We start from the raw sequence: 24,583 nt of genomic DNA on the forward strand, positions 1-24,583 counted from the left end.
CAATTACTTGTAATTATTTGCCCAGCAAATCTCCTTGGATGTGGCTGGGAGGCAGCGATTCATCAGCCCCCGTTTGCCCGAGTAAAGGGAACAAACCGAGGGCAGATTCCTCCCGAAATCCAGTGCGGATCTGCACCTCTGCAGCCTGGCTGTGCTCCTGCTGCTCCTCTTTGGAGCTCCTGGCAGGAGAAGGCAGGATTAATTTGGGCTGGGATTACCTGAGGGAGCAGCCTGCAGCGGGAGGGATTGGAGCTGACCCTGGCTATGCTCCAGGCCCAGCCTCTCCATGGCAAAGTGTTGGAACCCTGGATACTAAGGATTTTTAGAAACCCGGCTCTAACAAGAGAAAGATGATAAAAAAACCCCACAATAAAGCCCAGCCTTTCATCCCCAGAACCACGGAGAACTCGGCAAAAGAGCAGAGCAGTGATTCAGTCTGTGCCTGCAGCCTGGAGAGGAGAGCCTCTGCCTCCCAGAGACATCCCTCCATCAGTCCATCAGTCCATCAGTCCATCCATCCATCCATCCATCCATCCATCCATCCATCCATCCAATCCCTCCATCCATATCCATCCATCCATCCATCCATCCATCCATCCCTCCATATCCATCCATCCATCCATCCCGCCATCCATCCATCCATCCATCCATCCATCCATCCATCCATCCCTCCATCCATATCCATCCATCCATCCATCCATCCATCCATCCATCCCTCCATATCCATCCATCCATCCATCCATCCATCCATCCATCCATCCATCCATCCCTCCATCCATCCATCCATCCATCCATCCCTCCATATCCATCCATCCATCCATCCATCCATCCATCCATCCATCCATCCATCCATCCATCCCAGGAGCCCTGGGCACTGCCCGTGGGATTTCCAGCACTTTCCATTTAACCCACCACAGTGCCCGTGCTCCTCTGCAGTTCTCTGCAGCCCCTCCCAGCACCAGCCCATCCCGAGGAGCAGCTCTGGAGTTAAAGCTCTGGATCCCATTTTTTGGTAGAATTGTTCCTCGTTTGATCACCCTGCAGCTGCTCCAAACCCAAACCGTTGTGTTTGGCGCGATTGAAGCTGCCAGAGGGATACCTGGTCTTAAAAATGAAAAATGTGCTTTAGTGTGAGTAAAGCCACTCCTCATTTCTGGTTTTGGAATAAAAAGCAATGCTTTAATGAGTTCTCAGCATTCTTCACTGTCTCAGGGGCAGAAAACCCAACCTGTTTTCCAAGGAACAGAAGCTCTGGAATGTTTCATTGCTTCCTGCAGCCCCTCACACGTGACTTTGGTCCCTGTCACTCCTCAGGGATTTGCCGGGGGAGGTTCAGGGTGGATTTTGGGAAAGGTTCTTTCCTCAGAGGGTGCTGGCCACCGCCCAGGCTCCCCAGGGAATGGGCACATTCCCAAAGCTGCCAGAGCTGCGGGAGCTCCCAGGGATGGTTGGGGTTGTCCTGAGGAGAACATTTCCCAGCTGGAGAACACAAAAAGCTTTTTTTTTTTTTTTCCATTTCCATCTGCATCAGTGCGATTGTTTGACTTTGATATTTCGACTTGGAGGAATCAATAACCGGACCAAAACACAACTGGCAGTTAAATACCAACTCATTAGTTAATTAAAAAAATGCTCATAACTGCTTCAATTTGTGACCTTTGATAATTAACTGGGCTTATTTAAGCTAATCTCCCCCAGGCTTCATCAGCTTTGTTAAAGATTAATGATTTATTGTGAAATCGAGGTCTCTAAGCCTAGGGAAGCCAGAGCCTGTTTGAGCACCAGGAAAAATGGAAAAACACTTCATAATAAATCTTTTGGATGGAAACTCTGAGTGGATGAGGGCAGAGACGTGACCTTAATTTATTCTGTGTCTTTCTCTCACCCTTTAATATTTTTGCAATTACAATTAGAGCTTTTCTGCAGGTTTGAGTTATTACACCTTAATTGCCTCGTAATGGTTTATTTTATTTAAATGGTTTATTCTTTTATTACAAGATGATAAATATTTAACAGCTCTACGCCGGTGAGACGTTAAAAAAATAATAATTGTGAACTTGAAGTTTGAAACTGTCAGGGAGTTTTTCTCACTCCATCCTCCAGCAGCTCTACGCCTCCAGCTGATTGTTTTGCTTGATAGCAGGGGCTTCTCAATAAATATTCAAATCTTTTTAAGGCTGCAGAAAACCACATTATTGGCACCTTGTTGTGCCCAGTTGTAAAAGAAGTCCAATGGAAGGTGATTTTTAAGAGCCTCCAGGTTTGTGGATTCCAGCCCCGAGTGCTGGCAGCACAATTTCAAATTTGACTTAAACTCAGATGGAATTTGATTTCCTTATGGAGAGGCAGAGGAAAGGCACTAAACACATGGTTTTAATGCCCCAGCCTACTAAAAGCTTTTTCATTTATTTATTTTTCACTAAGTTCCAGAGCGAACCATCATGTTTTATGTAGGATGAACGGTTTTATAGTGTGAAAAAAAATTAATTTAACTTAATTTAATTTCGTTTAATTCAATTCAATTTAATTGAAATGTGAGGGGTGGCGTAATGTGTGTGTGTGTGTGTGTGAACCAGCCACAGACAAATTTGTATTTTCATTAAAAACGTTCAAAATAATATTTTAATCAAAGGTCGCACATTTGATTCTCTTGGCAGTGAAAATATGCAGTTTCCACCCTCGCTTTCACAACAATTTCACCTCTATAAGACACTGGTATGTGCCTAAGGCTTTACCTTTCACAGGACTGCCTGCATTTCGAATAAATGAATAAATCAGGGAACTTTGTCCTCAGCAAATGGGTGCTGGCAAAAGCAGCCGTCCATTTGCAGGCCACTTTTTGAGTGCCACGAAAATACACCCACTGATGTCTTTGCGCCGGTGTTTGCAGCACTAAACCATTAAAAATGAAAAAGTGCAATACGGGGAGAGGAAAAGAAAAATCTAGTGAGTGAATCAGGGATTTGATCAGATTTGAGAAGTAAACGGGAGCAGTGAGGTCCTGACAGGTTTCAGAAGGCCCCAAAGGATGTGGATTCGATATTTTTTGAGATTGAGAAGAGCTAGCTCTTCTCAAGGAAAACTTTTTAACAGTTCGTGGGGGTTTTTTTAAACAACTTTGTGTAAACGATTTTTTTTTTTATAACAACAGGTGTTGTTTGTTATTTTTGTTACTTAGTTAATAGGAGAGGTAAAGTCTGAAGGTAACTGAAAAGTTTTTATGGACTAATAATGTGGATTTTTAGTGTAGTATGTCATAAAAATGTTAAAGGAATTGCAAATAAAGTTGGTGGTTTTTTTTTTATTTTTACTGCTTTTTGACTGGAGTCAAGCATTTTTTATTTCGTGTCCTGGAGAGGCTCCTGCAAGAGAAACTAAGAGGAAAACCTAAACCAGAGCAGGTCTGGGGCTGGGAGAGCAAAGGGCAATGGATTGTTTGCTATCAGATGCCAAATCCCAAAGAAGTTCCCCCACACTCTGGACCCAGTTACAAGACACTTCCCAGTATTATCCAAAATAAAAAGCAGTAAAAAGCACAGGCAATCTGCAGGCTCTGTGGAGGGGCTGCGTTTATGAGACATCCCACAGGGTTTACAATCTTTTCCCTCCAGTGAGGATCAGAAAAGCCCCTTCGGGGATGTGAATCCCGACATTCCCTTCCCCTGCACTCCTGGAGCAGCCCGGTTCCTCAGGGAGGCCCAAAGCCAAAGGGAAAATCCATTTTTTACCCACCAGCAGCCCAGGGAAAGGTTGGGAGAGCTTCCTGCTGCAGCCCAGCTGGCCCGGGGTGCCTGGGTGTCAGATTATGCCCTTTTCTGCCCCAGAGATGGGGCACCTGAGAGGTGTTTTATAAACTTTCGTTCCATTTTCAGTCTCGTGAGACAATACCGGTGTTACAACTCACGCCATCACAACCAGAAGCCAAACTATTTCCTAATTCCAATCCATTACAAGCGTTTCTTGCCCTGTCAGCTTTCCCCACACAATGCTCTTAATGCCTCAAAGCCAATCATCTGAAATCACCCCTCGTGGGTCCTACCACAATGCACCTTCCACAGTTTTATTTCTCCAAAGTATCCAGACTTATCTGCAAGGCCATCCTTGGAAACTTGTTTCCAGTTCCATTTCTCTCTCAGCAATGTCTGTCCTGTCCCGCGGCATTTCTAAGTCAGCATTCCTTATCTCAGAGTTTGCATATCAGGCTTTAAAGATTCTCTACAAATCCATTTCCCACACCTGGGCACCCATCTCATCTCAAAAGTTGTGACGTCCCCTCAGGGGAAGCATCTGCCAGGGTTCCCCAGGTTCTGCCAGCAAAGGGCACCCCAAACCCCCGGGGTGAGCCTTGTGCTCATGGGGACCAGCAGGGCAGGAAAAGACAAAGCCTGGGGCTGTCACTGATCCCTGGAAATGTCCCAGGCCAGGCTGGACAGGACTCGGAGCAGCCTGGGACAGTGGGAGTGTCCCTGCCAGGGCAGGGGTGGCACTGGGTGGGCTTTGACTCCCTCCCAGTCCCATTGGAAGGCAAAAATAAAACACGTTTTTAATTCCAACGAGTGGAGGAGAAGGAATGTCTTTGCTCATGGCAGAGAAAAAAAGAACATTTTAGCTTGGGACACCAGACCCAAGGAATCTGGTCCTGAGCCTGCCCCAGTCCTGGTGTCACCCGTGTGCTCTCTGTGCCTGGGTGACAGCCAGGTGAGGCAAAGACAAACCCACTGAACTTCACACATTTGGATACGTCTGCGTCACCAAAGGGACGTGGAAGACAGAGCTCTGATTTAGTTATTCCAGCTGCAGTGTTTAAAGGACAAACAATATTTGCTCACCAGTCCTCACTCCCCATGTCGGATTTTTCCAGGGAAAACTGCTGCTTTAATGATTTTTACAGCTGTTGAGACCTTCACAGAACGAAGGGAGAGTGACAAAGTTGGCTGTGTCCTTTGAGCTTGGTCTTTCATGCACGTGGATAAATGGAAGCTCATGAATAATGCAGACCTGGAAATCTGTTAGCATTTTCCTGCTCGGAAACATATGATTAGCACTGCTCTGACTCCCAGCAATGATATTCCTGTTCACAGAGGCCACTCTTAAAAAAAATCTGCACAACTGTGGAAATAAACACGGAAAAAAATGCACCTTGGGGGTGCAGCAGGGGACACCTGCGAGGGTGCAGGTCCTGGGGCACAAGGGACTCGTCTGTCACTGACCCAGGGACTCAGCAGCTGACCCAGCAACTCACACAGTCCCACACGGGGCTGGGAGCTGTTGGAACCCTGGAGGATGAAATTTTCAGGCTTTCTGTGTTAAAAGGTGCTGACCCTCAGGCCAGCGCCACATTTGACTTGAACAGGTTCCCAAAATTGAGTGACGGCACTGGGGTTGTGGGTGAAAAACTTAGAATTTACGGTTTTAGTGTAATGTGTGTGAGCCAAGATAGAAGGTTTAAGGTGTTGTCTGCGTCCTTCCTCTTCAGGGGTTGGGGTGGTTTTCTGTAATTGGTCAATAAACTCCACATTGCAGACTCCGAGTGGTTAATTATTGGGTTTAAAGTAAACATAATTTAGGTGGCATTTCACAATTGGACGGATTGTCCTTGAAAAGACCTGGTAGAGATAGAGGACTCCATTCTCCCTTTGTTTTCTAACTTGCTAGTTAGAGCTCAGGGCTCGTGAGACTGTAAATAAATAAGAAATAATCAACATCCAAGTCCGAACATAAACCTGTGTTTCCTGTGTATTAATCCCGACCCTGGCAAGGAAAAAAAGAAGGCAGAACCTTCACAGAGAGGAACCTCAAATGTCACCCAGTGCCAGCCCTGCCATGGCAGGGACACCTCCCCCTGTCCCAGGGACACCACCCACTGTCCCAGGCTGCTCCAAGCCCAATGTCCAACCTGGCCTTGGGCACTGCCAGGGATCCAGGGGCAGCCACAGCTGCTCTGGGCACCTGTGCCAGGGCCTGGCACCCTCCAGGGAACAATTCCTGCCCAAGATCCCATCCAGCCCTGCCCTCGGGCAGTGGGAACTCATCCCTACCATTACCAGAAAACCAGGAGAAGGAACCAGAGGAATCTTCCTGAGTTACACGGGAGCAGCAGCTGGGACGTGTGGAGCTGACTGGGGAGGGTCACAGGACCTGCAGGAACCCAAACTCCCAGGGTCTGTGGGGCATTTGGGGCCCAAGGGACGGTCCCTGTGGGGTTGGATGGCCCAAGGGATGGTCCCTGTGGGTTGGGTGGCCCAAGGGATGGTCCCTGTGGGTTAGGTGGCCCAAGGGATGGTCCCTGCGGGGTTGGGTGGCCCAAGGGATGGTCCCTGTGGGTTGGGTGGCCCAAGGGATGGTCCCTGTGGGTTGGGTGGCCCGAGGGATGGTCCCTGCGGGGTTGGGTGGCCCAAGGGATGGTCCCTGTGGGTTGGGTGGCCCAAGGGACGGTCCCTGCGGGGTTGGATGGCCCAAGGGACGGTCCCTGCGGGGTTGGGTGGCCCAAGGGATGGTCCCTGTGGGATTGGGTGGCCCGAGGGATGGTCCCTGTGGGGTTGGGCTGAGTGGGGCAGCCCAGGGAGATGCTCCCCTGACTGGGGAAACTCAGATTTCTGAGCCCAGCAGCTCCTGGACGGTTCTCTGGGTGGGTGAAAGGCTGGAGTAGAGGCATGGACACCCTTCCCAGGCCAGCAACCTTTCCCCCCAGCAGACTGTCCCTCTGCTCCCTGGACTCCTCTGATCCCCTGTGATCCCTGGGTTCCTCTGATCCCCTGTGATCCCTGGGTTCCTCTGATCCCCTGTGACCCCTGGATTCCTGTGATCTCTGATCCCGTCTGACCCCTGGATTCCTCTGATCCCCTGTGACCCCTGGATTCTTCTGATCTCTAATCCCTGGATTCCTGTCATATCTGATCCCCTCTGCTCCCTGAATTCCTCTGATCCCCTGTGACCCCTGGATTCCTCTGCTCCCCTGTGACCCCTGGATTCCTCTGCTCCCCTCTGCTCCCCTCTGCTCCCCTCTGCTCCCTGGATCCCCACCCCGCTCGGGGCCAGCCCCATCCCCACGCTCCTCGCAGGGTCGCACACGTGCCCGGAGCTGGATCCTCTTCAGCTGCTCTGCTATTTGCTTTCACCGGCACAGCAATTTGTGAATAACTTATTTAGTAATTACTGCGTAATTACAGCTCTGCTGATCCCTGACGAGCCCAAACCCACAGACAATGCCTATCAAATGAATCATTACAATCTCGATAAATTACACGGGAGATGTGCCCATGTCATGATGAGATTCAGGAAATGACTACGATTTCTGTGAAAGGAGATTAATTAAGATGGAGTTGGAGTTTAAGAAGGAGAAGATTATCCTTCCTCCCCCTGCCCAGCCCCGGAGGCACCTCTGGGTGCTGTGTCCAGCCCTGGATCCTCAGCGCAGCAGGGACAGGAGCTCCTGGAGCTCAGGAACGGCCTGGAGCATCTCCGTGCCCAGGAAAGGCTGAGGGACCTGGGGCCGCTTAGCCTGGAGAGGAGCCCCAGTGAGAGGGGCCCTCAGCCCTGGGTGTCCCTGAGTGTCCTTGTGTGTCCCCGGGTATCCCTGGATGTCCCTGGGTGTCCCCAGGTGTCTCTGTGTGTCCCCGTCTGTCCCTGGGTGCCCCTGTGTGTCCCCAAAAAGGGAATTAATCTGGAAAAGGACTTTCCAAAAAGGGAATGCATTTGGAAAATGACTTTCCAAAAGGGGAATGCACCTGGAAAAGGACTTTCCAAGAGGGGAATGAATGCACCTGGAAAAGGACTTTCCAAAAGGAGAATGCACCTGGAAAAGGACTTTCCTAGAGGGGAATGAATGCACCTGGAAAAGGACTTTCCAAAGTGCTTTTGGGAAGCAGACATCCCTTATACACTCTGATATTATCCAGACATCCCTTACACAACACTCTGCTCTGATGTTAGCAAGAGACGATTTTTTTTAAACCCAGCACTTGATTAAGATGAATAAATCCAATTACCTTGACGAAGAAGCTGAAGAAATGCAGAGAACTACCTCTGGCTGTAAAATTACAGTTTAAAACCTCCCCCCAACATTTCTGTGCCCTTTGATTCAGAGAAGCCACAGTGCGATCCCGATTTCCCATTCCTGCAGGGATTTCCTCCCGAACCTGCAGCACCCTGGACAGCTCAGCCCCCGCCTCAGGGAAAGACGGACGATTTATCGGCTAAATTAAAGCTGCTACATCGTCACAGGGCGCAGTCACTCCAGGAGATTCGCTCCTTTCTTCCTCACGTCCCCAGAAATGTAAAATTTTTCTTCTCTCTCTTTGGAATGTAATTTTACCTGAATAAATTAACAGAATTTAAATGATCCAGCTCTTGTGGCCGTGTTTTATTTTTGAGTAAAGTCGGTAAATCTAAACACTGCCAAGCCTAAAAAATCTGAATATCAGGGCAGTTTATAAGAAATGATCTCTGGAGGAACAGCGCCTTTCCCCACAGTAAAATTCAAGTTATTGCTGTAGGTGCTTTGTGGCAGGACATTTAAAAGTCAAGAGATCAGCTTTGTTACTTTAGATGTGTAGGGGGGAAAAGGAAGGTTCTGAACAATTCATTACAGGCCTTTTTCTGTGGGCAGTTCTGCCATCACCAACCAAAGCCTCTGATGCCAGAGAGGAGAAATGCTCTTTATGCTGAATTTATTATCGCAAATCCAGCCCAAATCTCCGCACACAAACCTGGGGGTGGGATGAAGGGGAGCAGTAATTGAGCTCTTGATTTTCGAGGCTCGTGAGGGCACCTCAGCATTTTGTTACTTCCGTGGTTCAGCACGGAGGTTAATTAGTGCTTGTGGTGTGGGTTCGCTGAAAACCTCCTGTTTTCAAACATCTGAAGTTATTTTTAGCTTTCTTTGCAGCCAAAAAGGGGGGAAAAAAAAAAGAGATTTCTTTTTTTCCCCCTTCCTCTTTTCCTTCAGACACTCAGGAGCTCCCAGCAGCAGTGGGAGCTGTGGAATCACCAGCCCTCTGTATTTCCTGGTAATCCCTAAATTGCAGACACTTGGATCAACACACAAACTTCACAGGTAGATGTTTGGGTTTAAGCAAACGCTTCCGTAAAGTAACCCAGAGTCTGTCTGGGAAATTATTTCAGTTTTGGCATTTTCCAGCCTGTTAGATTGTTTTCTTAAATACCAAAGCCTGGGGTTTAAAATCCATTTTCTGATCTCTCAGAAAACTCAGGATATCCTTGATCAGTATCTAATTCCTTTGTAAAGGCCCCTGAGCTTTGCTCAACAACCTGGTATGAAAATCATTTCTGCACTTAATAACGTTCTAATGAAGAAGTGCTTTGCATTGGGTTTAAAACCCGTCACTGCTCAGCGTAAGTGACTCTCTCCTGGGCCTGGGTTATGAGAAAACTTCCCAATGCACCTTCTCCAGGCTCGCCAATATTCCAATAACCCACTTTTCCAGCCCGGGATAGACAGTAATTTGTCTTTAATCCCTTCACTTGGGGATTGTTCTGTCCTCCATTTCCTATCTCCCCTTCCTGAGCCTCCTCCCTCCCTCCCTCCTCCCAAAGTTTGGAGGCCGAGATGAAGTTTGTGCTCCAGACAGAGCTATAAAATACATTTATATCATTTTTTCTTTATTATTATAAATATTATCATACTTATAGTACTATTTATAGCACTTCCTGTCTTCATCCCGTTTGTTGCACAAGGTATTCTTTGGGGTTTTTAATTCTTATTTATTTATTTATTTATTAAATTTACTTTGAGGTTTTCCTACTCTGAGAAGAAACTGGAGTTACAGCGAGCCCTGAGGGGGGCACAGGCAGGGAATGAAGTGCCATGGATAAGCTGGAATGTTTAAATTCATTGTTTGGAAAACACCCCCAGGGACAGGGTGGAATTGTGAAAGGCCAGGAGCTGGATCAGTGGTCGCTGTGGGTCCCTCCCAACTCAGGACATTCTGGGATTTGATGATAATTAATTGATACTTGAGATGAGGATTTGGCCACGCTTCAACCCCTCTGATTTAACCAGGGGGGGTGAGAAGATGAGCCTGACCCCCCCGAGCTGTGGGCAACTGCAGAATTTGTGAGTATAAACACAAATGGAACAAACCAGAGCACTGGGGAACCTCAGCAGGAACCCACAGCCAAGGCCCCTGGGCTTTTGTTTGATTTTTGTTTGATTTTTTTTCCCTGATCCACTCTCAGGCCTTTCAATTCCTGCTAAATGTCAAGGAGAAACTTGTGTTCGTGGCCTTGCTCAAACGGGTTATTTCTGCCTCATCCCATCTCAGTCACTTATTGTCATATAATTCACAATAAAGCTCAAGATGGAAAATGGATTTAGAGAAAATTCCTTCATAACTCTCGGTAATTGTTACCTGGAGCAGCAGTTGGCATCCATATGGAGGGAGCTCAAACCCGCCGTTTAACGGAATTATTATGACTTACACAAATGGGGGATTTGGCCATTTATCTAATTCCCTGTGAATATATGAATGTGAGGCGCCGAGTTCCCAGCTCTGCCTCAGGAATCTGCTCTGGGATGGCAGTGAGAGAGAGACACCAGGAAGGTTTTCTCGTACACCTTGGGCAGCACAGGAGCGTGGCCAGGGCTACACACAAGGTGGACCCAAAATGGTCACAAAAGTGTCACAAAATGGACCCAAAATAGACCCAAGGTGGACCCAAAATGATCACAAAATGGACCTAAAATGGTCACAGAAGGGTCACAAAATGGACAACTGGTCACAAGGTCTCACACTTTGATAAGTTTTGGTTCATTTGCATATTGAGGTTTAATTGTCCAGTCCCAGCTCCAGGCTGTGAGGTCCCATCCTCCTTGTCCCTCCCTCCAGCCCACCCTTGTTTGTGCTGTTGGGGCTGAGAGTTGTCCTTGGTGTGCAGCAGGAGAAGGATTTGTTTTGTGTCCCTGCTGTGTGCAGAGCTGAGTGACACTGACTGTGAGCTCGGAGCTGCACCCCTGGGCACCGCACAACCTGAAATACATCAAAGCTAAAGGAGGAGCTGGAGGAGCTCAGGACAGTGGCTGCACCAGGGGCAGGGCTGGGAGGGGTGAAGGAAAAACGAGCTGCAGGCACCAGTTCTCTGCACAGTGATGGCTCCAGGAGACCTGGAGCTGGATCCAAACCTCGTTAAATCAATAACTGTCCTCTGAATGACTGCAGCAGGCTTTCAGCAGGCTCCTAATGAGAACAGGAATTTCCATTTAACTTTATAAATATATATATATACCTACAGCCACTTTTTATATTATATTTTGTGATGCAGACCAGCCCGCCTGGCTGAGACAGAACTATGCAAATTGAAATTTGATTTGCTTTCCAGGCCGGTATTTGAGAGATAAAATGGCAAAAATCTTTCTCAGGTAATTGGACAGCAGCAGAAACTGTGGACACAAAAGGAATTTCCCTGGAGAGCGCATTTCTCTCCAGAAATGTCAGATTTGGTGGGCCAGGCAGGGCTGAAGAGCTGAAACTGAGCGGGAGCCTGACACATTTCCAAAGGCGCTGAGATGTGGGTTCCCAGTCAATAAAATGGAACTGCTGAGTTTGGGGATGGCACTGAGCTCCGTCAACACGGTCATTAATGAAGTCTGGTCAATTGGTATTAATGGGCCTGCCCACACCCAGCCTGGGATGGGGGGCAGGAATCCCATGGGGGATGTGGGGCCAGGGCTGGCGGCAACAGGGGACCGTGCAATGGGGACAGTGCAATGGGGACACTGCAATGGGGACCCTGCAACAGGGGACAGTGCAATGGGGACAGTGCAATGGGGACAGTGCAATGGGGACCCTGCAACAGGGGACACTGCAATGGGGACAGTGCAATGGGGACAGTGCAATGGGGACCCTGCAATGGGGACAGTGCAATGGGGACACTGCAATGGGGACAGTGCAATGAGGACCCTGCAACAGGGGACAGTGCAACAGGGGACACTGCAATGGGGACAGTGCAACAGGGGACACTGCAATGGGGACACTGCAGCAGGGGACAGTGCAATGGGGACCCTGCAACAGGGGACACTGCAATGGGGACAGTGCAATGGGGACAGTGCAATGGGGACACTGCAATGGGGACACTGCAGCAGGGGACAGTGCAATGGGGACAGTGCAATGGGGACAGTGCAATGGGGACAGTGCAATGGGGACACTGCAGCAGGGGACAGTGCAACAGGGGACCGTGCAACAGGGGACACTGCAATGGGGACCCTGCAACAGGGGACACTGCAATGGGGACACTGCAATGGGACACTGCAGCAGGGGACACTGCAACAGGGGACAGTGCAACAGGGGACACTGCAATGGGGACACTGCAATGGGGACACTGCAACAGGAGACACTGCAACAGGAGACACTGCAACAGGGGACAGTGCAATGGGGACACTGCAATGGGGACATGCAGTGGGGACAGTGCAATGGGGACCCTGCAACAGGGGACACTGCAATGGGGACAGTGCAATGGGGACAGTGCAATGGGGACACTGCAATGGGGACACTGCAGCAGGGGACACTGCAGCAGGGGACAGTGCAATGGGGACAGTGCAATGGGGACAGTGCAATGGGGACACTGCAATGGGGACATGCAGTGGGGACAGTGCAATGGGGACAGTGCAATGGGGACAGTGCAATGGGGACACTGCAACAGGGGACACTGCAACAGGGGACAGTGCAATGGGGACACTGCAATGGGGACAGTGCAATGGGGACACTGCAATGGGGACCCTGCAACAGGGGACAGTGCAATGGGGACAGTGCAATGGGGACATGCAATGGGGACACTGCAATGGGGACACTGCAGCAGGGGACAGTGCAACAGGGGACCGTGCAACAGGGGACACTGCAATGGGGACCCTGCAACAGGGGACAGTGCAATGGGGACAGTGCAATGGGGACATGCAATGGGGACACTGCAATGGGGACACTGCAGCAGGGGACAGTGCAACAGGGGACCGTGCAACAGGGGACACTGCAATGGGGACCCTGCAACAGGGGACACTGCAATGGGGACACTGCAATGGGACACTGCAGCAGGGGACACTGCAACAGGGGACAGTGCAATGGGGACAGTGCAATGGGGACACTGCAATGGGGACACTGCAACAGGAGACACTGCAACAGGAGACACTGCAACAGGGGACAGTGCAATGGGGACACTGCAATGGGGACACTGCAATGGGGGCATGCAGTGGGGACAGTGCAATGGGGACCCTGCAATGGGGACCCTGCAGCAGGGGACAGTGCAATGGGGACACTGCAATAGGGACGTCCAGCTCCATGGAGCCACCTCCAGGTCCCAGGGACACGAGGAGGACCAGCCTGGCCCTTGTCCTGAAGTCCCTTCACCCTCCCCGTGGCTCTCTGCCAGCTCAGGGCCCCCTGATGGATGGCAGAGAGCCAGAGCCCTCCTGGGGTAAAGGAAATGATCCCTTTCCTTCCCTCCTGGGGCTTTGTGTGTTGGGATGCAGATCCCAGGAACGGAGACTGGGCTCGGTGCTGTCCCCAGGAAGGCCCCCAGCTGTGCACAGCTGCAGTGTCACTTGGGTACTTAATGTGCATTATGCACATTATGTTTGTTATATGGGGACGTGCAAAGAAAATCCCCACAGGTTTTCCAGCAAAGAAAATCCCCACAGGTTTTCCAACTCCGCTGGAATGTTTCTGTGGAAAAGCCCCACCCTGAGAGCAGAGAGCAGGGAATGGCCCCTGAGTGCCCAGGGCTCCTGGCCAAGGGGGGGACAGTGGCCGTGCGGGGGGCCCTGTGCTCAGGGGTCACAGCACAGGGTCACACTGGGGCTGAGCTGCTCCTGATGGGGAGTTATTTGGGATCCCTCTCCCTTGTCCCTGCACACCCCGGGGCTTTCCCAGGAACTGGGGCTCCCGAATCCCTTTGAGGCCACTGCCCCCCTCAGCCTGTGCCCCCCAGCGCAGACACAGCCTGCACCACGCCCTGAGACGAGGCAGCAGCTCCATTTTAACACCCCCCGATGACAAAGGGAACTCCAGATAACCCCACAGTCGGTTTCTGAGGCTGCCGAGCCCGCAGCTCCCTCGCAGTACCTGAACCAGCACATATGGCCCACAAGCGGTGCCAACAAAACGAAATGCAAGAGTTTCACAGGAGGAAATTCTCGCTGAGGGATTAAGGAGTCCACACTTAACGAGTTGCTACCCCGAGAATTATTGGTTTTTGTTTTTTGGGTTTTTTTTTTTTGTCGGTTATTTTTAAAGGGATAATGTTTCTGGATAATATTAATGTGAATTTTAAGCGAAGGAAAAGCTTCACCAAACAATCCTCACTCCCAAGCTAAATCCAGATCACCACCTTTAGGACAGCTCTCCTTGTTGTGACTGGATTTAAACGATCACGGTATAAAAATAAGAAACAAAAATAAAATAAAATCACTGTATAATATAATAAAATAAAATAATAAAATAAAATAATTAAATAACGTTTCAGCTTGGCCTTTGAGTCAGACCTCTGAGCCCACATCCCCCATTTCCCCGACCCAGATTTCCGTATTTTCTCTCAGACCACTCAGCTTCCCACGTCCCCCTCTCTTTCATGCTGGAGAACATCTATTTTTATGATTTGTACCACTGCACTTGGTATTTCTGTGACATTTCCAACCTCTGCATCTCAAAGTGCTTTTCCAGGGTGGCTACGAGGCGCCTCACAATTTAAGACGGGAAAAATCCTGGCAGCAGCTCCGAGACAGATTCTGCTCTGCTCTGTTCAAACGAAGCCAGACCTTCCTTTTACCTGCTCTGAATTGCAAATACACCAAATTCCAGCTCCTTCTGGCTTAATATTCCTTTGTTTCCGCTGGCATTTCCCGTTTAAAATGAGTGTAATGTCATCGCCATTCCCACTTTGGTAACGACTCCTCAAATATTAAATAAATGGCAGCAGAGGGTCCCTGTTATTTTGCGCCTGTTACATCCCTCCTGCAGGAATTCCGGAGCCCCTGACAACACTCGTCACGTGGGGAGGACGTTCAGGGGGAGATTTCATGCAGGGAAGGCAATAACTGTGGGATTTAAGGAGCTGAAGCTCTGCACTCGGTGAGGAATATCTTTACGTGCAGGACACACCCCGAGTTTTGTCTCTGTTTCCAGAGATTTCCTCAGAGCTCCACCACGAACACCTTTGGGTGGCTGAACATCCAGCAGGAGTGGAATTCTACCAAGCCACAGCTGAAAACAGCTCCCAGAGAGTCCCCTGGAGACCCACCGTGGGCAACCTCCACACCGGGCACCCCACACGTCCCCTCTGGCACTGCCCAGTGTGTGACACCGCTCGTTGTCTTCTCTGGGGGACTTCACCTCTCTGCACCAAGGACTGACAAACCCAGGTGGGACAGGGCTCTGGGACATCCCAGATCTCCATGGGACAGAGCTCCTGCACATCCTAGATCTCCACGGGACAGAGCTCCTGCACATCCCAGATCTCCACGGGACACAGCTCCTGCACATCCTAGATCTCCACGGGACAGAGCTCCTGCACATCCCAGATCTCCACGGGACACAGCTCCTGCACATCCCAGATCTCCACAGGACGGAGCTCCTGCACATCCCAGATCTCCACGGGACAGAGCTCCTGCACATCCCAGATCTCCACGGGACAGAGCTCCTGCACATCCCAGATCTCCACGGGACAGAGCTCCTGCACATCCCAGATCTCCACAGGACGGAGCTCCTGCACATCCCAGATCTCCACGGGACAGAGCTCCTGCACATCCCAGATCTCCACAGGACGGAGCTCCTGCACATCCCAGATCTCCATGGGACAAAGCTCCTGCACATCCCAAATCTCCATGGGACAGAGCTCCTGCACATCCCAGATCTCCATGGGACAGAGCCCTGGCACATCCCAGATCTCCATGGAACAGGCTCCTGCACATCTCAAATCTCCACAGGACACAGCCCTGGCACATCGCAGGCCCCCATGGGAGAGAGTTCTGGCACATCCCAGGTCTCCAGGTCGGCGCATTCCTGGGAATGTGCTGGGAAATCTCTGCCCTTTGTTGCCGTGGCCCCTCAGGGACCCGTGGCTGCTGCTGTGAGCAGGAGGCTGAGGCTGTGCACAGCACCACGGCGGGGAGGGGCTGGCTGGCAGAGCCCTCATCCCCCCAAATGAAGATCGGAGAGCCCAAATGCAGCTCTCAGAACACAAATGCAGCTCTCAGAACACAAATGCAGCTCTCAGAACACAAATGCAGCTCTCAGAACACAAAATGCAGTTCTCAGAACACAAATGCAGCTCTCAGAACACAAATGCAGCTCTCAGAACACAAATGCAGCTCTCAGAACCCAAACGCAGCCCTTGGAACCCAAACACAGGTCTCAGAGCCCAAATGCACCCGTCAGAACCCAAACCCTGCCCCAGCACAGAACAGCCACCACCAGGTGCAGAACCTCTGATGGACACAACGGCATTTCCAGGGCGTTTCCAGGGAACAATCCCACCGCTCCTCCTTCCTCTGGGATCCAGAGGGGTGGGAAGAGGGAACAATTCCATGCTCCTCTTAAATCTGTGATCCAGAGGGTGGGAAGAGGGAACAATCCCACTGCTCCTCTGGGGTCAGGGGGTGGGAGAAGCGACCCTGCAGGTGGCCACACGTCCCCGTTACTTACGGTTGAGAGGCAGGCTGGCATTGGTCGTCCCTAGCTTGTTGGCAGCGACACAAGTATAGTTGCCAAAGTGCTCTTCTGTCACATTGGTAACAGTAAGAAGGGATCTCGTACTATAATTTTTAATAGTGATTCCTTGTTGACCATTGATCAGTCTAGAAAGCAAAAAGAAAACGTCCATAACTCACGTACCACAACCGAGGTTTATTTATTTTATTTTATTTTTCTCTCTCACAGCTCGCTGTCCTTTCCTGGTTTTGCAGCTGCCAGCACCTGAGCTGAGCACAATTCCTGGGCTTTGGAGGGGCCACGGACAGCCCTGGGGCTGGGGGAGCTGCCTGCAGGAACAGGGACACCCGCAGCCCCTCCTGCCTGGAGCAGCAGGGACAGAAACACCTGGATGCAGGGCTCGAATTTTAACCTGGGGATTGAAACACCCTCCCTGGGGCAGAAAGGCGAGGTGGGAAGTCTTTCTAAGAGGGGTTTTTTCAGCCTCTGGAGTTTGTCCTGTGCCTTTGCACAGCTCTGCTGGTGGCAGGTGAGGATTAGGAGCCAGAAGTGTGACTGGATGGGATTGTGACTGTGGCTTTTTCAGCCTCTGGAGTTTGTCCTGTGCTCTTGCACAGCTCTGGCTGGTGAAAAGTGAGGATCAGGAGCCAGAAATGTGACTGGATGGGATTGTGACCGTGGCTCTGGAGTTTGCCGTGCCCTCGCACAGGGGAGGATCAGGAGCCAGGATTGTGGCCATGGTTTCGTTTGTGGGGCTCTACAGCTGCAAATGAGCTTTGCAATGAGGCACAAAACGCTCCAGCAGCGCCGCTGAGGCAGCAGCCTGAGCAGGAGCAGGTAATGAAGCACAGCAAAAAGCCAAATCAGGACTCTGTGCTCAGCCAGCTTTGAGCTTCCCATTCCAAATTCACAGGAGAAGTGCAGGTGTTTGGATGCTGCTCCCAAAGCCAGGGCAGGGGCACTGCTGGGCACCAGGACAAAGCAGGAGAACCAAGTTTAATGACGTCGTGGTAGGCAAAGCACGTCTGATCAAACAAGGAGACGAGCAGGGGAACGGCGTTATTAAAAACTGGCTACAGTTATTACTCCTGATTCCCTCCATTTCCCACAAGGAGCAGAGCTCTGGGTGAAGAATACAATTCCTGCCTGCTGTACTGAAGGATATAATCACATATCCCGGGAATTAATGCCAGCTCCTGCCGTTCCGTGTGAAAACCTTGGCAGATGTGTTGTTAACTGCACCCGTGCGGGCTGTGGACTGAACACATCGTTATGGGAGGGCCTCTCCTCCCATCAGGTCCCTGCTCACACGGGGATTCTCCTCCCTGGGCAGGTTGTGGTGATGGAAAGGGCTCTGCTCTCCCAGCCCAGGGTGGGGCAGAGTCTGTGCCACATCCCTTGGGCAATAAAACATGGAAAAAACGGGATTGCAGTGCCTGGTTTGGGGTGAGCACTGCTCTTGGGAGATCCATCCTTTGCCCAGAAAGAGAAAACCTCTGTGCCAGGTGGAAATTTGTCCCTTCAGCCTTCGCATGTGGGTGTTTTCCTCCAAACCCACCAAGGGCTGTGCCTCCGCTTCCTGCCTCTCCTGCAGGAAATCCCAAAAGAGTTCTTCACTCCCAACCCCCTTTTGTGCTGCTCCCATGCATGGGGTGTCCAGAGCAGCTGTGGCTGCCTCTGGATCCCTGGAATGTCCCAGGCCAGGCTGGACACTGGGCTTGGAGCAGCCTGGGACAGGGGGACGTGTCCCTGGGACAGCGGGAGGTGTCCCTGCCTTGGCAGGGCGGGGCACTGGGTGGGGTTTGAGGTCCTCCCCAACCCAAACCAGTCTGGGGCCTGTGGTTTGCACCCGCTTTTTCCACTGCACCATCTCCATTTCAGCTGTAATTTTTTTTCACAACTCCTTTTTTCTCCAAGAAAAAAAATGGAGTATTGGGATTTTTGCTGTCCCCATGCCCTGTCACAGGTGACACCGGCCTCAAAACAATTGAGTGTCTGCCTGCCGTGCCTGTTGCTTTCCCCAGGCTGCCCAGGGTGCAGCTCGGGGCCCTTCCCTCTGCTCCACATCCCCTCCCTGAGTCCCTGCTGGGCAGGGTTAGGTCAGGCTTAGGGTTAGGGTCAGGCTTAGGTTTAGGTTTAGGCTTAGGCTTGGGCTTAGGTTTAGTCTTAGGCTTAGGCTTAGGTTTAGTCTTAGGTTTAGGCTTAGGCTTAGGGTCAGGGTTAGGCTTAAGCTAAGGGTTAGGGTCAGGGTTAGGGTCAGGATTAGGCTCATGGTTACTGACACTGAGTGCTCAGGGCTGGAAATTCTGGGGCTCACGAGGCTGGGCAGAGATGCAAATCCATGAGCACACCATTCCCAGAGCAGGATGTCTCCTGACTCCCATCCTGCCCAGGCTGTGCAGCTGCAGGGGGCAGAGTTTTTCCCCTCGGGAATTCCGTGCTCCCTGCAGTGCTCAGGGCTGAGCACACACTGATCATTTATGATCTGGCCTCGCCCCGTCACTCCCAGGCTGCAGCAGAATTTTGGGGTGTGTGCAGCCACCCTGCACCTCCCTTCCCCCTTTGCTTTGTGGCGTTCACAGAGGGAAAAGCAGCTCCTTTGTCATTCCAGGGATGTTTCCCGGGCACCCCCAGCAGTGCCAGCCCCGGGCCCTGCCTCTGCTTTCATCTCGGGTACCTGCACTGCTCTAATTGATGAGGCCGCGATGATGAGTTCTGTTGTTTCAAATGTAAATCTTGTTTGCTTTGAGGAGGAGAAGGGAATTGATATTTTAATGTTTTATTTAGGTGGCTTTTGGGCTTCCTCCCTGTGGCTGTTCAATGTCTGAGCGCTAATTTCTGCGACCCCAGAGCACAAACTGAGAGCAGACGCGTGGGATCGGAGCTGGCACGGTGGAGCCACTCTGCTCCCCACAGGGAATCCTTTCTCAACCGTCCTCAAAGCCACACACCTTTCTAACAGCCCATCCCACCCCTGGCAGAGCCCCTGGACCACTGGCAGAGCCCCTGGATCCCTGGAAGAGCCCCTGGACCCCTGGCAGAGTCCCTGGACCCCTGGCAGTGCCCCAGCCAGGTTGGACATTGGGTTTGGAGCACCCTGGGACAGAGGAAGGTGTCCCTGCCCATGGCAGAGGGGTTGGAATGGGATAAACTTTAAGACCCCCTTCTAATCCAACCGTTGTTTCTATGACAATTTTAAGATTGCCAGGAGTTAATTTAAGATTAATTCTCCTACCAGCTTCTCCCCCAGATTTTCCCCAGCTCTCCCCACCCTGTGCAGCAGCACCTGTGGGGAGTTGGTGAGCAGAGCTCCTGGGAGCTGGGTGATCAGGCAGAATTAGCCCTCTCTGCTCTCGCAGAGCAATAACTTTAACTCGGAGCAGTCTGTTACTGCCTCCGTGTTTAGCTTTAATGGTTATTTCATGATGAGGTGGTCCCTGGGGCCTGGCAATGGTGGGTTTGGATTTGCATTCATCTCACAGTACCAGCAATGCCGTTTCCACCCCCAAAAGCCTGTTTCAGACACTGCACACACGGTTATGATCCCAGGGCTGGCTCCCACTGCTCGTTTACTGAGCAATCCATGCAGATTTCCAAACAGGAGGAGGCCCAGCCCAGGAGGATCTGAACAACACGGGCTCCTCTCTGTTGTGTCACCGAGAATGCAGCAGGATGTCAGTCCCAGGGTGTGAACCCAGCCATGGATGCGGCTGGAATTATCTGCAGGGGGATGGAGGTGCTGCTGGGAGCTCCCTCTGAGAGCTGGACCTCCTGGGCTCTGCACCAGAGCACTGCCTGGGATGGCCAAAGCTCACCATGTGCTAGCCAGAGTTCATCCTCTGCTAGCCAAAGTTCATCCTGTGCTAGCCAGGGCTCATCCTCTGTTAGCCAGGGTTCATCCTGAGCTGGTCAAGGCTCATCCTGAGCTGGCCAAATTCATCCTGTGCTATCCAGGGTTCATCCTGAGCTGGCCAAAGTTCATCCTGTGCTAGCCAGGGTTCATCCTGAGCTGGCCAAAGTTCATCCTGAGCTGGTCAAGGCTCATCCTGAGCTGGCCAAGGTTCATCCTGTGCTAGCCAGGGTTCATCCTGAGCTGGCCAAAGTTCATCCTGTGCTAGCCAGGGTTCATCCTCTGTTAGCCAAGGTTCATCCTGTGCTAGCCAGGGTTCATCCTGAGCTGGCCAAGGTTCATCCTGTGCTAGCCAGGGTTCATCCTGAGCTGGCCAAGGTTCATCCTGAGCTGGTCAAGGCTCATCCTGAGCTGGCCAAATTCATCCTGTGCTAGCCAGGGTTCACCCTGAGCTGACCAAAGTTCATCCTGAGCTGGTCAAAGTTGATCCTGTGCTAGCCAGGGCTCATCCTTTGCTGGCCAGGGCTCATCCTGTGTTAGCCAGGGTTCACCCTGAGCTGGCTGCCCATCATCCAGAGGCAGAGGGGAGACACTGGATCCAAAACCAGCCCCCCCACAACCCCACCTGTGGGTGTTTTCCTCTTCCCTGCAGGGGATGGGGCTCAGAGATCCCCAGCACCTCTGCAGTCGTGTCCCAACAGGAGCCCACAGCATCCCCTGAGCTGGGAGGGACCCCCAAGGATCATCCTGAAAGGATGGAGCGTCAGATTGAACCCAATGTCTGAGCAGCAGGACCCAGCAGGACCCAGCAGGACCCAGCAGAGCTCAGCAGGACCCAGCAGGACCCAGCAGGACCCAGCAGGGCCCAGCAGGACCCAGCAGGACCCAGCAGGACCCAGCAGGACCCAGCAGGACAGAGCTTTTCCTGCTGAGGTGGAACACCAGCCCCAGCAGGAGCAGCAGCACAGCCTGGGTGTCCTGAGCTGCTCTGCTCAGCCTCTCCTGCTGCCGCCGTGGCACTGAAGGTGCTCAGCAGAGAGTCTGGGCAGAGCCATGGACACAGAGGTGACCAGTGTGTCGTCACTGCGTGCTGGGAGCTGCTAACGGAACCCAGAGTGCCAGAAGCTGTTCTGAAATATTCCCACAGGAAAGGGAATTTGTGCTGGAGCTGCCCCCGGGATGGGCACAGCACAGCCAGCAGCAGCCGTGGAAACGGGGGCAGATGGATTTCACCAGCACAGGAGGAACAGTCCCAGGCCACACAGGAGAGAGCAGGTCAGGAGAAGCTTTGGGATGTGCTGGGGTGCAGGGGCTCAGCAGAGCGGGAGGAGGACAGCAGCTCGTGCTGCAGGAGGGGAGCAGCTGAGGCAGGAGCTGACAGATGGCTCCCTGTGAAAAAGGGTCATTAATATTCTCCTGCCAGCTCCCAGGTTTCGTGGGATGTTCGAGCTGAACAAACCCAGCACTCGGGAGCTGGGAAGTTCCCAAAGCCCCCCAGCTCCAAGGGACAAAATCCACCTGCTTTTGCACCAGCGTGTGAGCACAAGAGAAACGAGCCCCTGCACAAGCCCAGAGCTGCAAACCAGAACGTCCTGGCCAAGAGAAAACCTCCTCCCTGCTCAGGGAGCTGCCTCTGGAATAGAGGTGACCCTGCAGGGATCTGCTGCCGCCCCACAGCCCCCGTGGCCCTGAGGGGCAGAGGGCTGCACACAAACCCAGAGCGCAGGGCCAGGTTTTGGGGTTCAGTGCTCCCCTGGCCCCTCTGCTGCCCCAGGGAACACAGCCAGGGCCCCACTCACAGCAGCTCACAGCCCTGCTCTCCGAGCTGAGGAAGACAAATTACACAAGAACCCTTCCTGGAGGTTTCCCCCAGTGCCAAAGGCTGGAGTTCCACGTTTGCAATCTCCACCCTGACGGCACAGGAGGCACGGGGCAGCTCCCCGAGCTGGGGGGGGCTGGGATGGGCCCCCGGGGCAGCCCCAGGCTGGCAGCAGCCCTGGCACACGAGGGGTGGGCAGAGCAGTGGCTACTTACTTCCTCTCTCCTTTGAACCACTCAAAGAGCGGGGCAGGCACTCCTGCACCTTCGCACCGGATCAGGCCGTTCCCTCCAAGCACCACACCGCTGGATTTAAGTTCCTGAATTGTGGGGGCAACTGAAAAATAAGAATCGTGAGAAGGGACATTGGCATCTGGACAGGCAGGTCCACCCAACGCTGCTGCCCCTCCTGCTGCCGAGGGGATTCCTCCAGCTCCTGGTGCTGCAGCAGAGTGAGAATGACCCCACAGTGCAGGTCCTGCTCCGTGTGCCTGTGTGCAAACCCAGCTGAGACGGGGAGGGAGAGCAATCCAGTCCTGGAAACGCGGCTTTCTCCAGCAGGCACCCAACACAGCCCGATTAATTTAATTCTCTGTCAGTGTTTCAGTCCTGAAGCCCCAGCCCCGGGGCACTGAGGGGCTCCCAGGAGCCCCTGTCACCTCAGGGTGCCCAGCACCTCTCACCTCCTGTATCAGCTGCAAACACCCCCAGACCCACAGCTCAGGTGGCCTTGGACATCTCAGAGCGAAGGGATAAACCTCCAAAATTATGAGCCGACCGCAACCATCCGAGAAAAGCGACTTTCCCCGTCATTCCCCTGCACATGGAGCTGGTTCAGTACGTGCATTTTGTCTTTTTAAACGGCAAACATCGTAAATAGTCATAAACTTTTTTGAGCTCAGAACTACAGACACACGCGAAGATGAAAAGCAAATTGTCAGGATTTCCCGTTGCCAGCTGAAAATGAGACGCAGCAAATTCCTCGGGAAAGAGATTATCAAAGGCAACAACTGCCTCCTCCTGGAACTCTTTACGTTCCCTGGTTTTTAAACAATAATTTACGTGCATCATCAAAAACGCCGTAAAAACCCAAACCGCATCACTTATAAATAAAAATCTGTTTGTTTGGGTTTTTTTCCCCCAGCAGCTCGCCAGATGTCGCTTTAAGGTGTTTATGGGCACGTGGAGCTCTGCCTGGTGCTGCTCCCCCAGCTCAGACCTGGCCCATCACTCCAGGGTGTTCAAACAGGATAAAGCACATCCAGCACAAATACCCTGAGCATCCCGACCCTTTTGCACCCTCCACCCATCCTGTTAAGACATCCAAAAGTGCGATTCCCCCTCTCTCTGTATTTATACTTGGCCTTGTACAATTCTGTACTGGATCGATGACTCCTGTTTTCACACATTCACAAATGATAAACTGCAGAAAGTCCCTTTTTAACGCTGGCATGTCACAAGTATTTCCAGTGTCTCTCAAAAGTTCAGCCACAGAATGCAGAGGCTGAAAGAACCCCAGAAGGAAATTCACAGCAACCTGAGTACTTGGCACTGGCCTTGAACCTGAAGGTAAATGTGAATAGGAGATTTCATCCCGGGTTTTAGTCCGACTGCTGTTCAAAACCACACATTTTCTAATTAATAGTAACTATTTCCTGACTCAATACTTCATTCCAGTGCAATGCTTGGATTCTCCCACAATTCCTTACAGCTTCATCAGCTGGTTTTCCCAGCTAGCAGCTGAAGGGCTTGGGATCATGGCTGTTCATTTATACAAACAATCTCTGCCCAGCTCCATCCTAAAAGCAAACCTCAGGGTGCTGCACTCGCCATGGAAATTTAGAACAGGCATTAGTCAGTCAGCTGCTTCAAACTAGACTGACGATATTTTGACAAAGCTCGGTTTTTCTAAACAAGTTGCTGTAACATCTAGCATTTGCTGAAGCCCTGGGTGCTGCAGGGTCCCTGGGCCAGCCCAGCCCAGCCTGAGCCTGCCAGGAGCTCTCAGAAAAGCCGGGAAGAAAAGCCCGGGAGCTGCTGGCTTGGGTCATGGCCAGGATGGAAGTTTGGGGGTGGCCGCAGGGAGCATCTTCCAGCCCCAGGGCAGCAGTGCTGAGTGAGCCCCACACACCCCCGCACGCCTCTGGCGCAAAGGGAATGAACCACGGGGAATTTGGGATATTTCCACCCCTGGAAACGCGTGCGCGCCTGGTTTCACCTGGGTGTGAATGGATGATGATGGGATGGGCGCAGCTATCTCGGA

At 51.9% G+C, this 24,583-nt stretch overlaps 1 protein-coding gene across 2 annotated transcripts in view; it reads right to left on the reverse strand.

Annotated features, from left to right (window-relative positions):
• NEGR1 (neuronal growth regulator 1) overlaps positions 1–24,583 on the reverse strand; it is a 185,336-nt gene that overhangs the window by 28,015 nt on the left and 132,738 nt on the right. For both annotated transcript variants that reach the window (XM_066193034.1, XM_066193033.1), the window contains exons 5-6: positions 22,537–22,657; positions 16,647–16,798 (exon numbers count right to left, since the gene is read on the reverse strand). In XM_066193034.1, coding sequence (XP_066049131.1) covers positions 16,647–16,798; positions 22,537–22,657 — 273 coding nt within the window. The remainder of the gene's footprint in view (positions 1–16,646; positions 16,799–22,536; positions 22,658–24,583) is intronic.

This window comes from Chamaea fasciata, unplaced genomic scaffold (genome assembly GCF_029207755.1).
Source record: "Chamaea fasciata isolate MVZ Bird 193981 ecotype frontalis unplaced genomic scaffold, bChaFas1.0.hap1 SCAF_10, whole genome shotgun sequence".
NCBI lineage: Eukaryota > Metazoa > Chordata > Aves > Passeriformes > Sylviidae > Chamaea > Chamaea fasciata.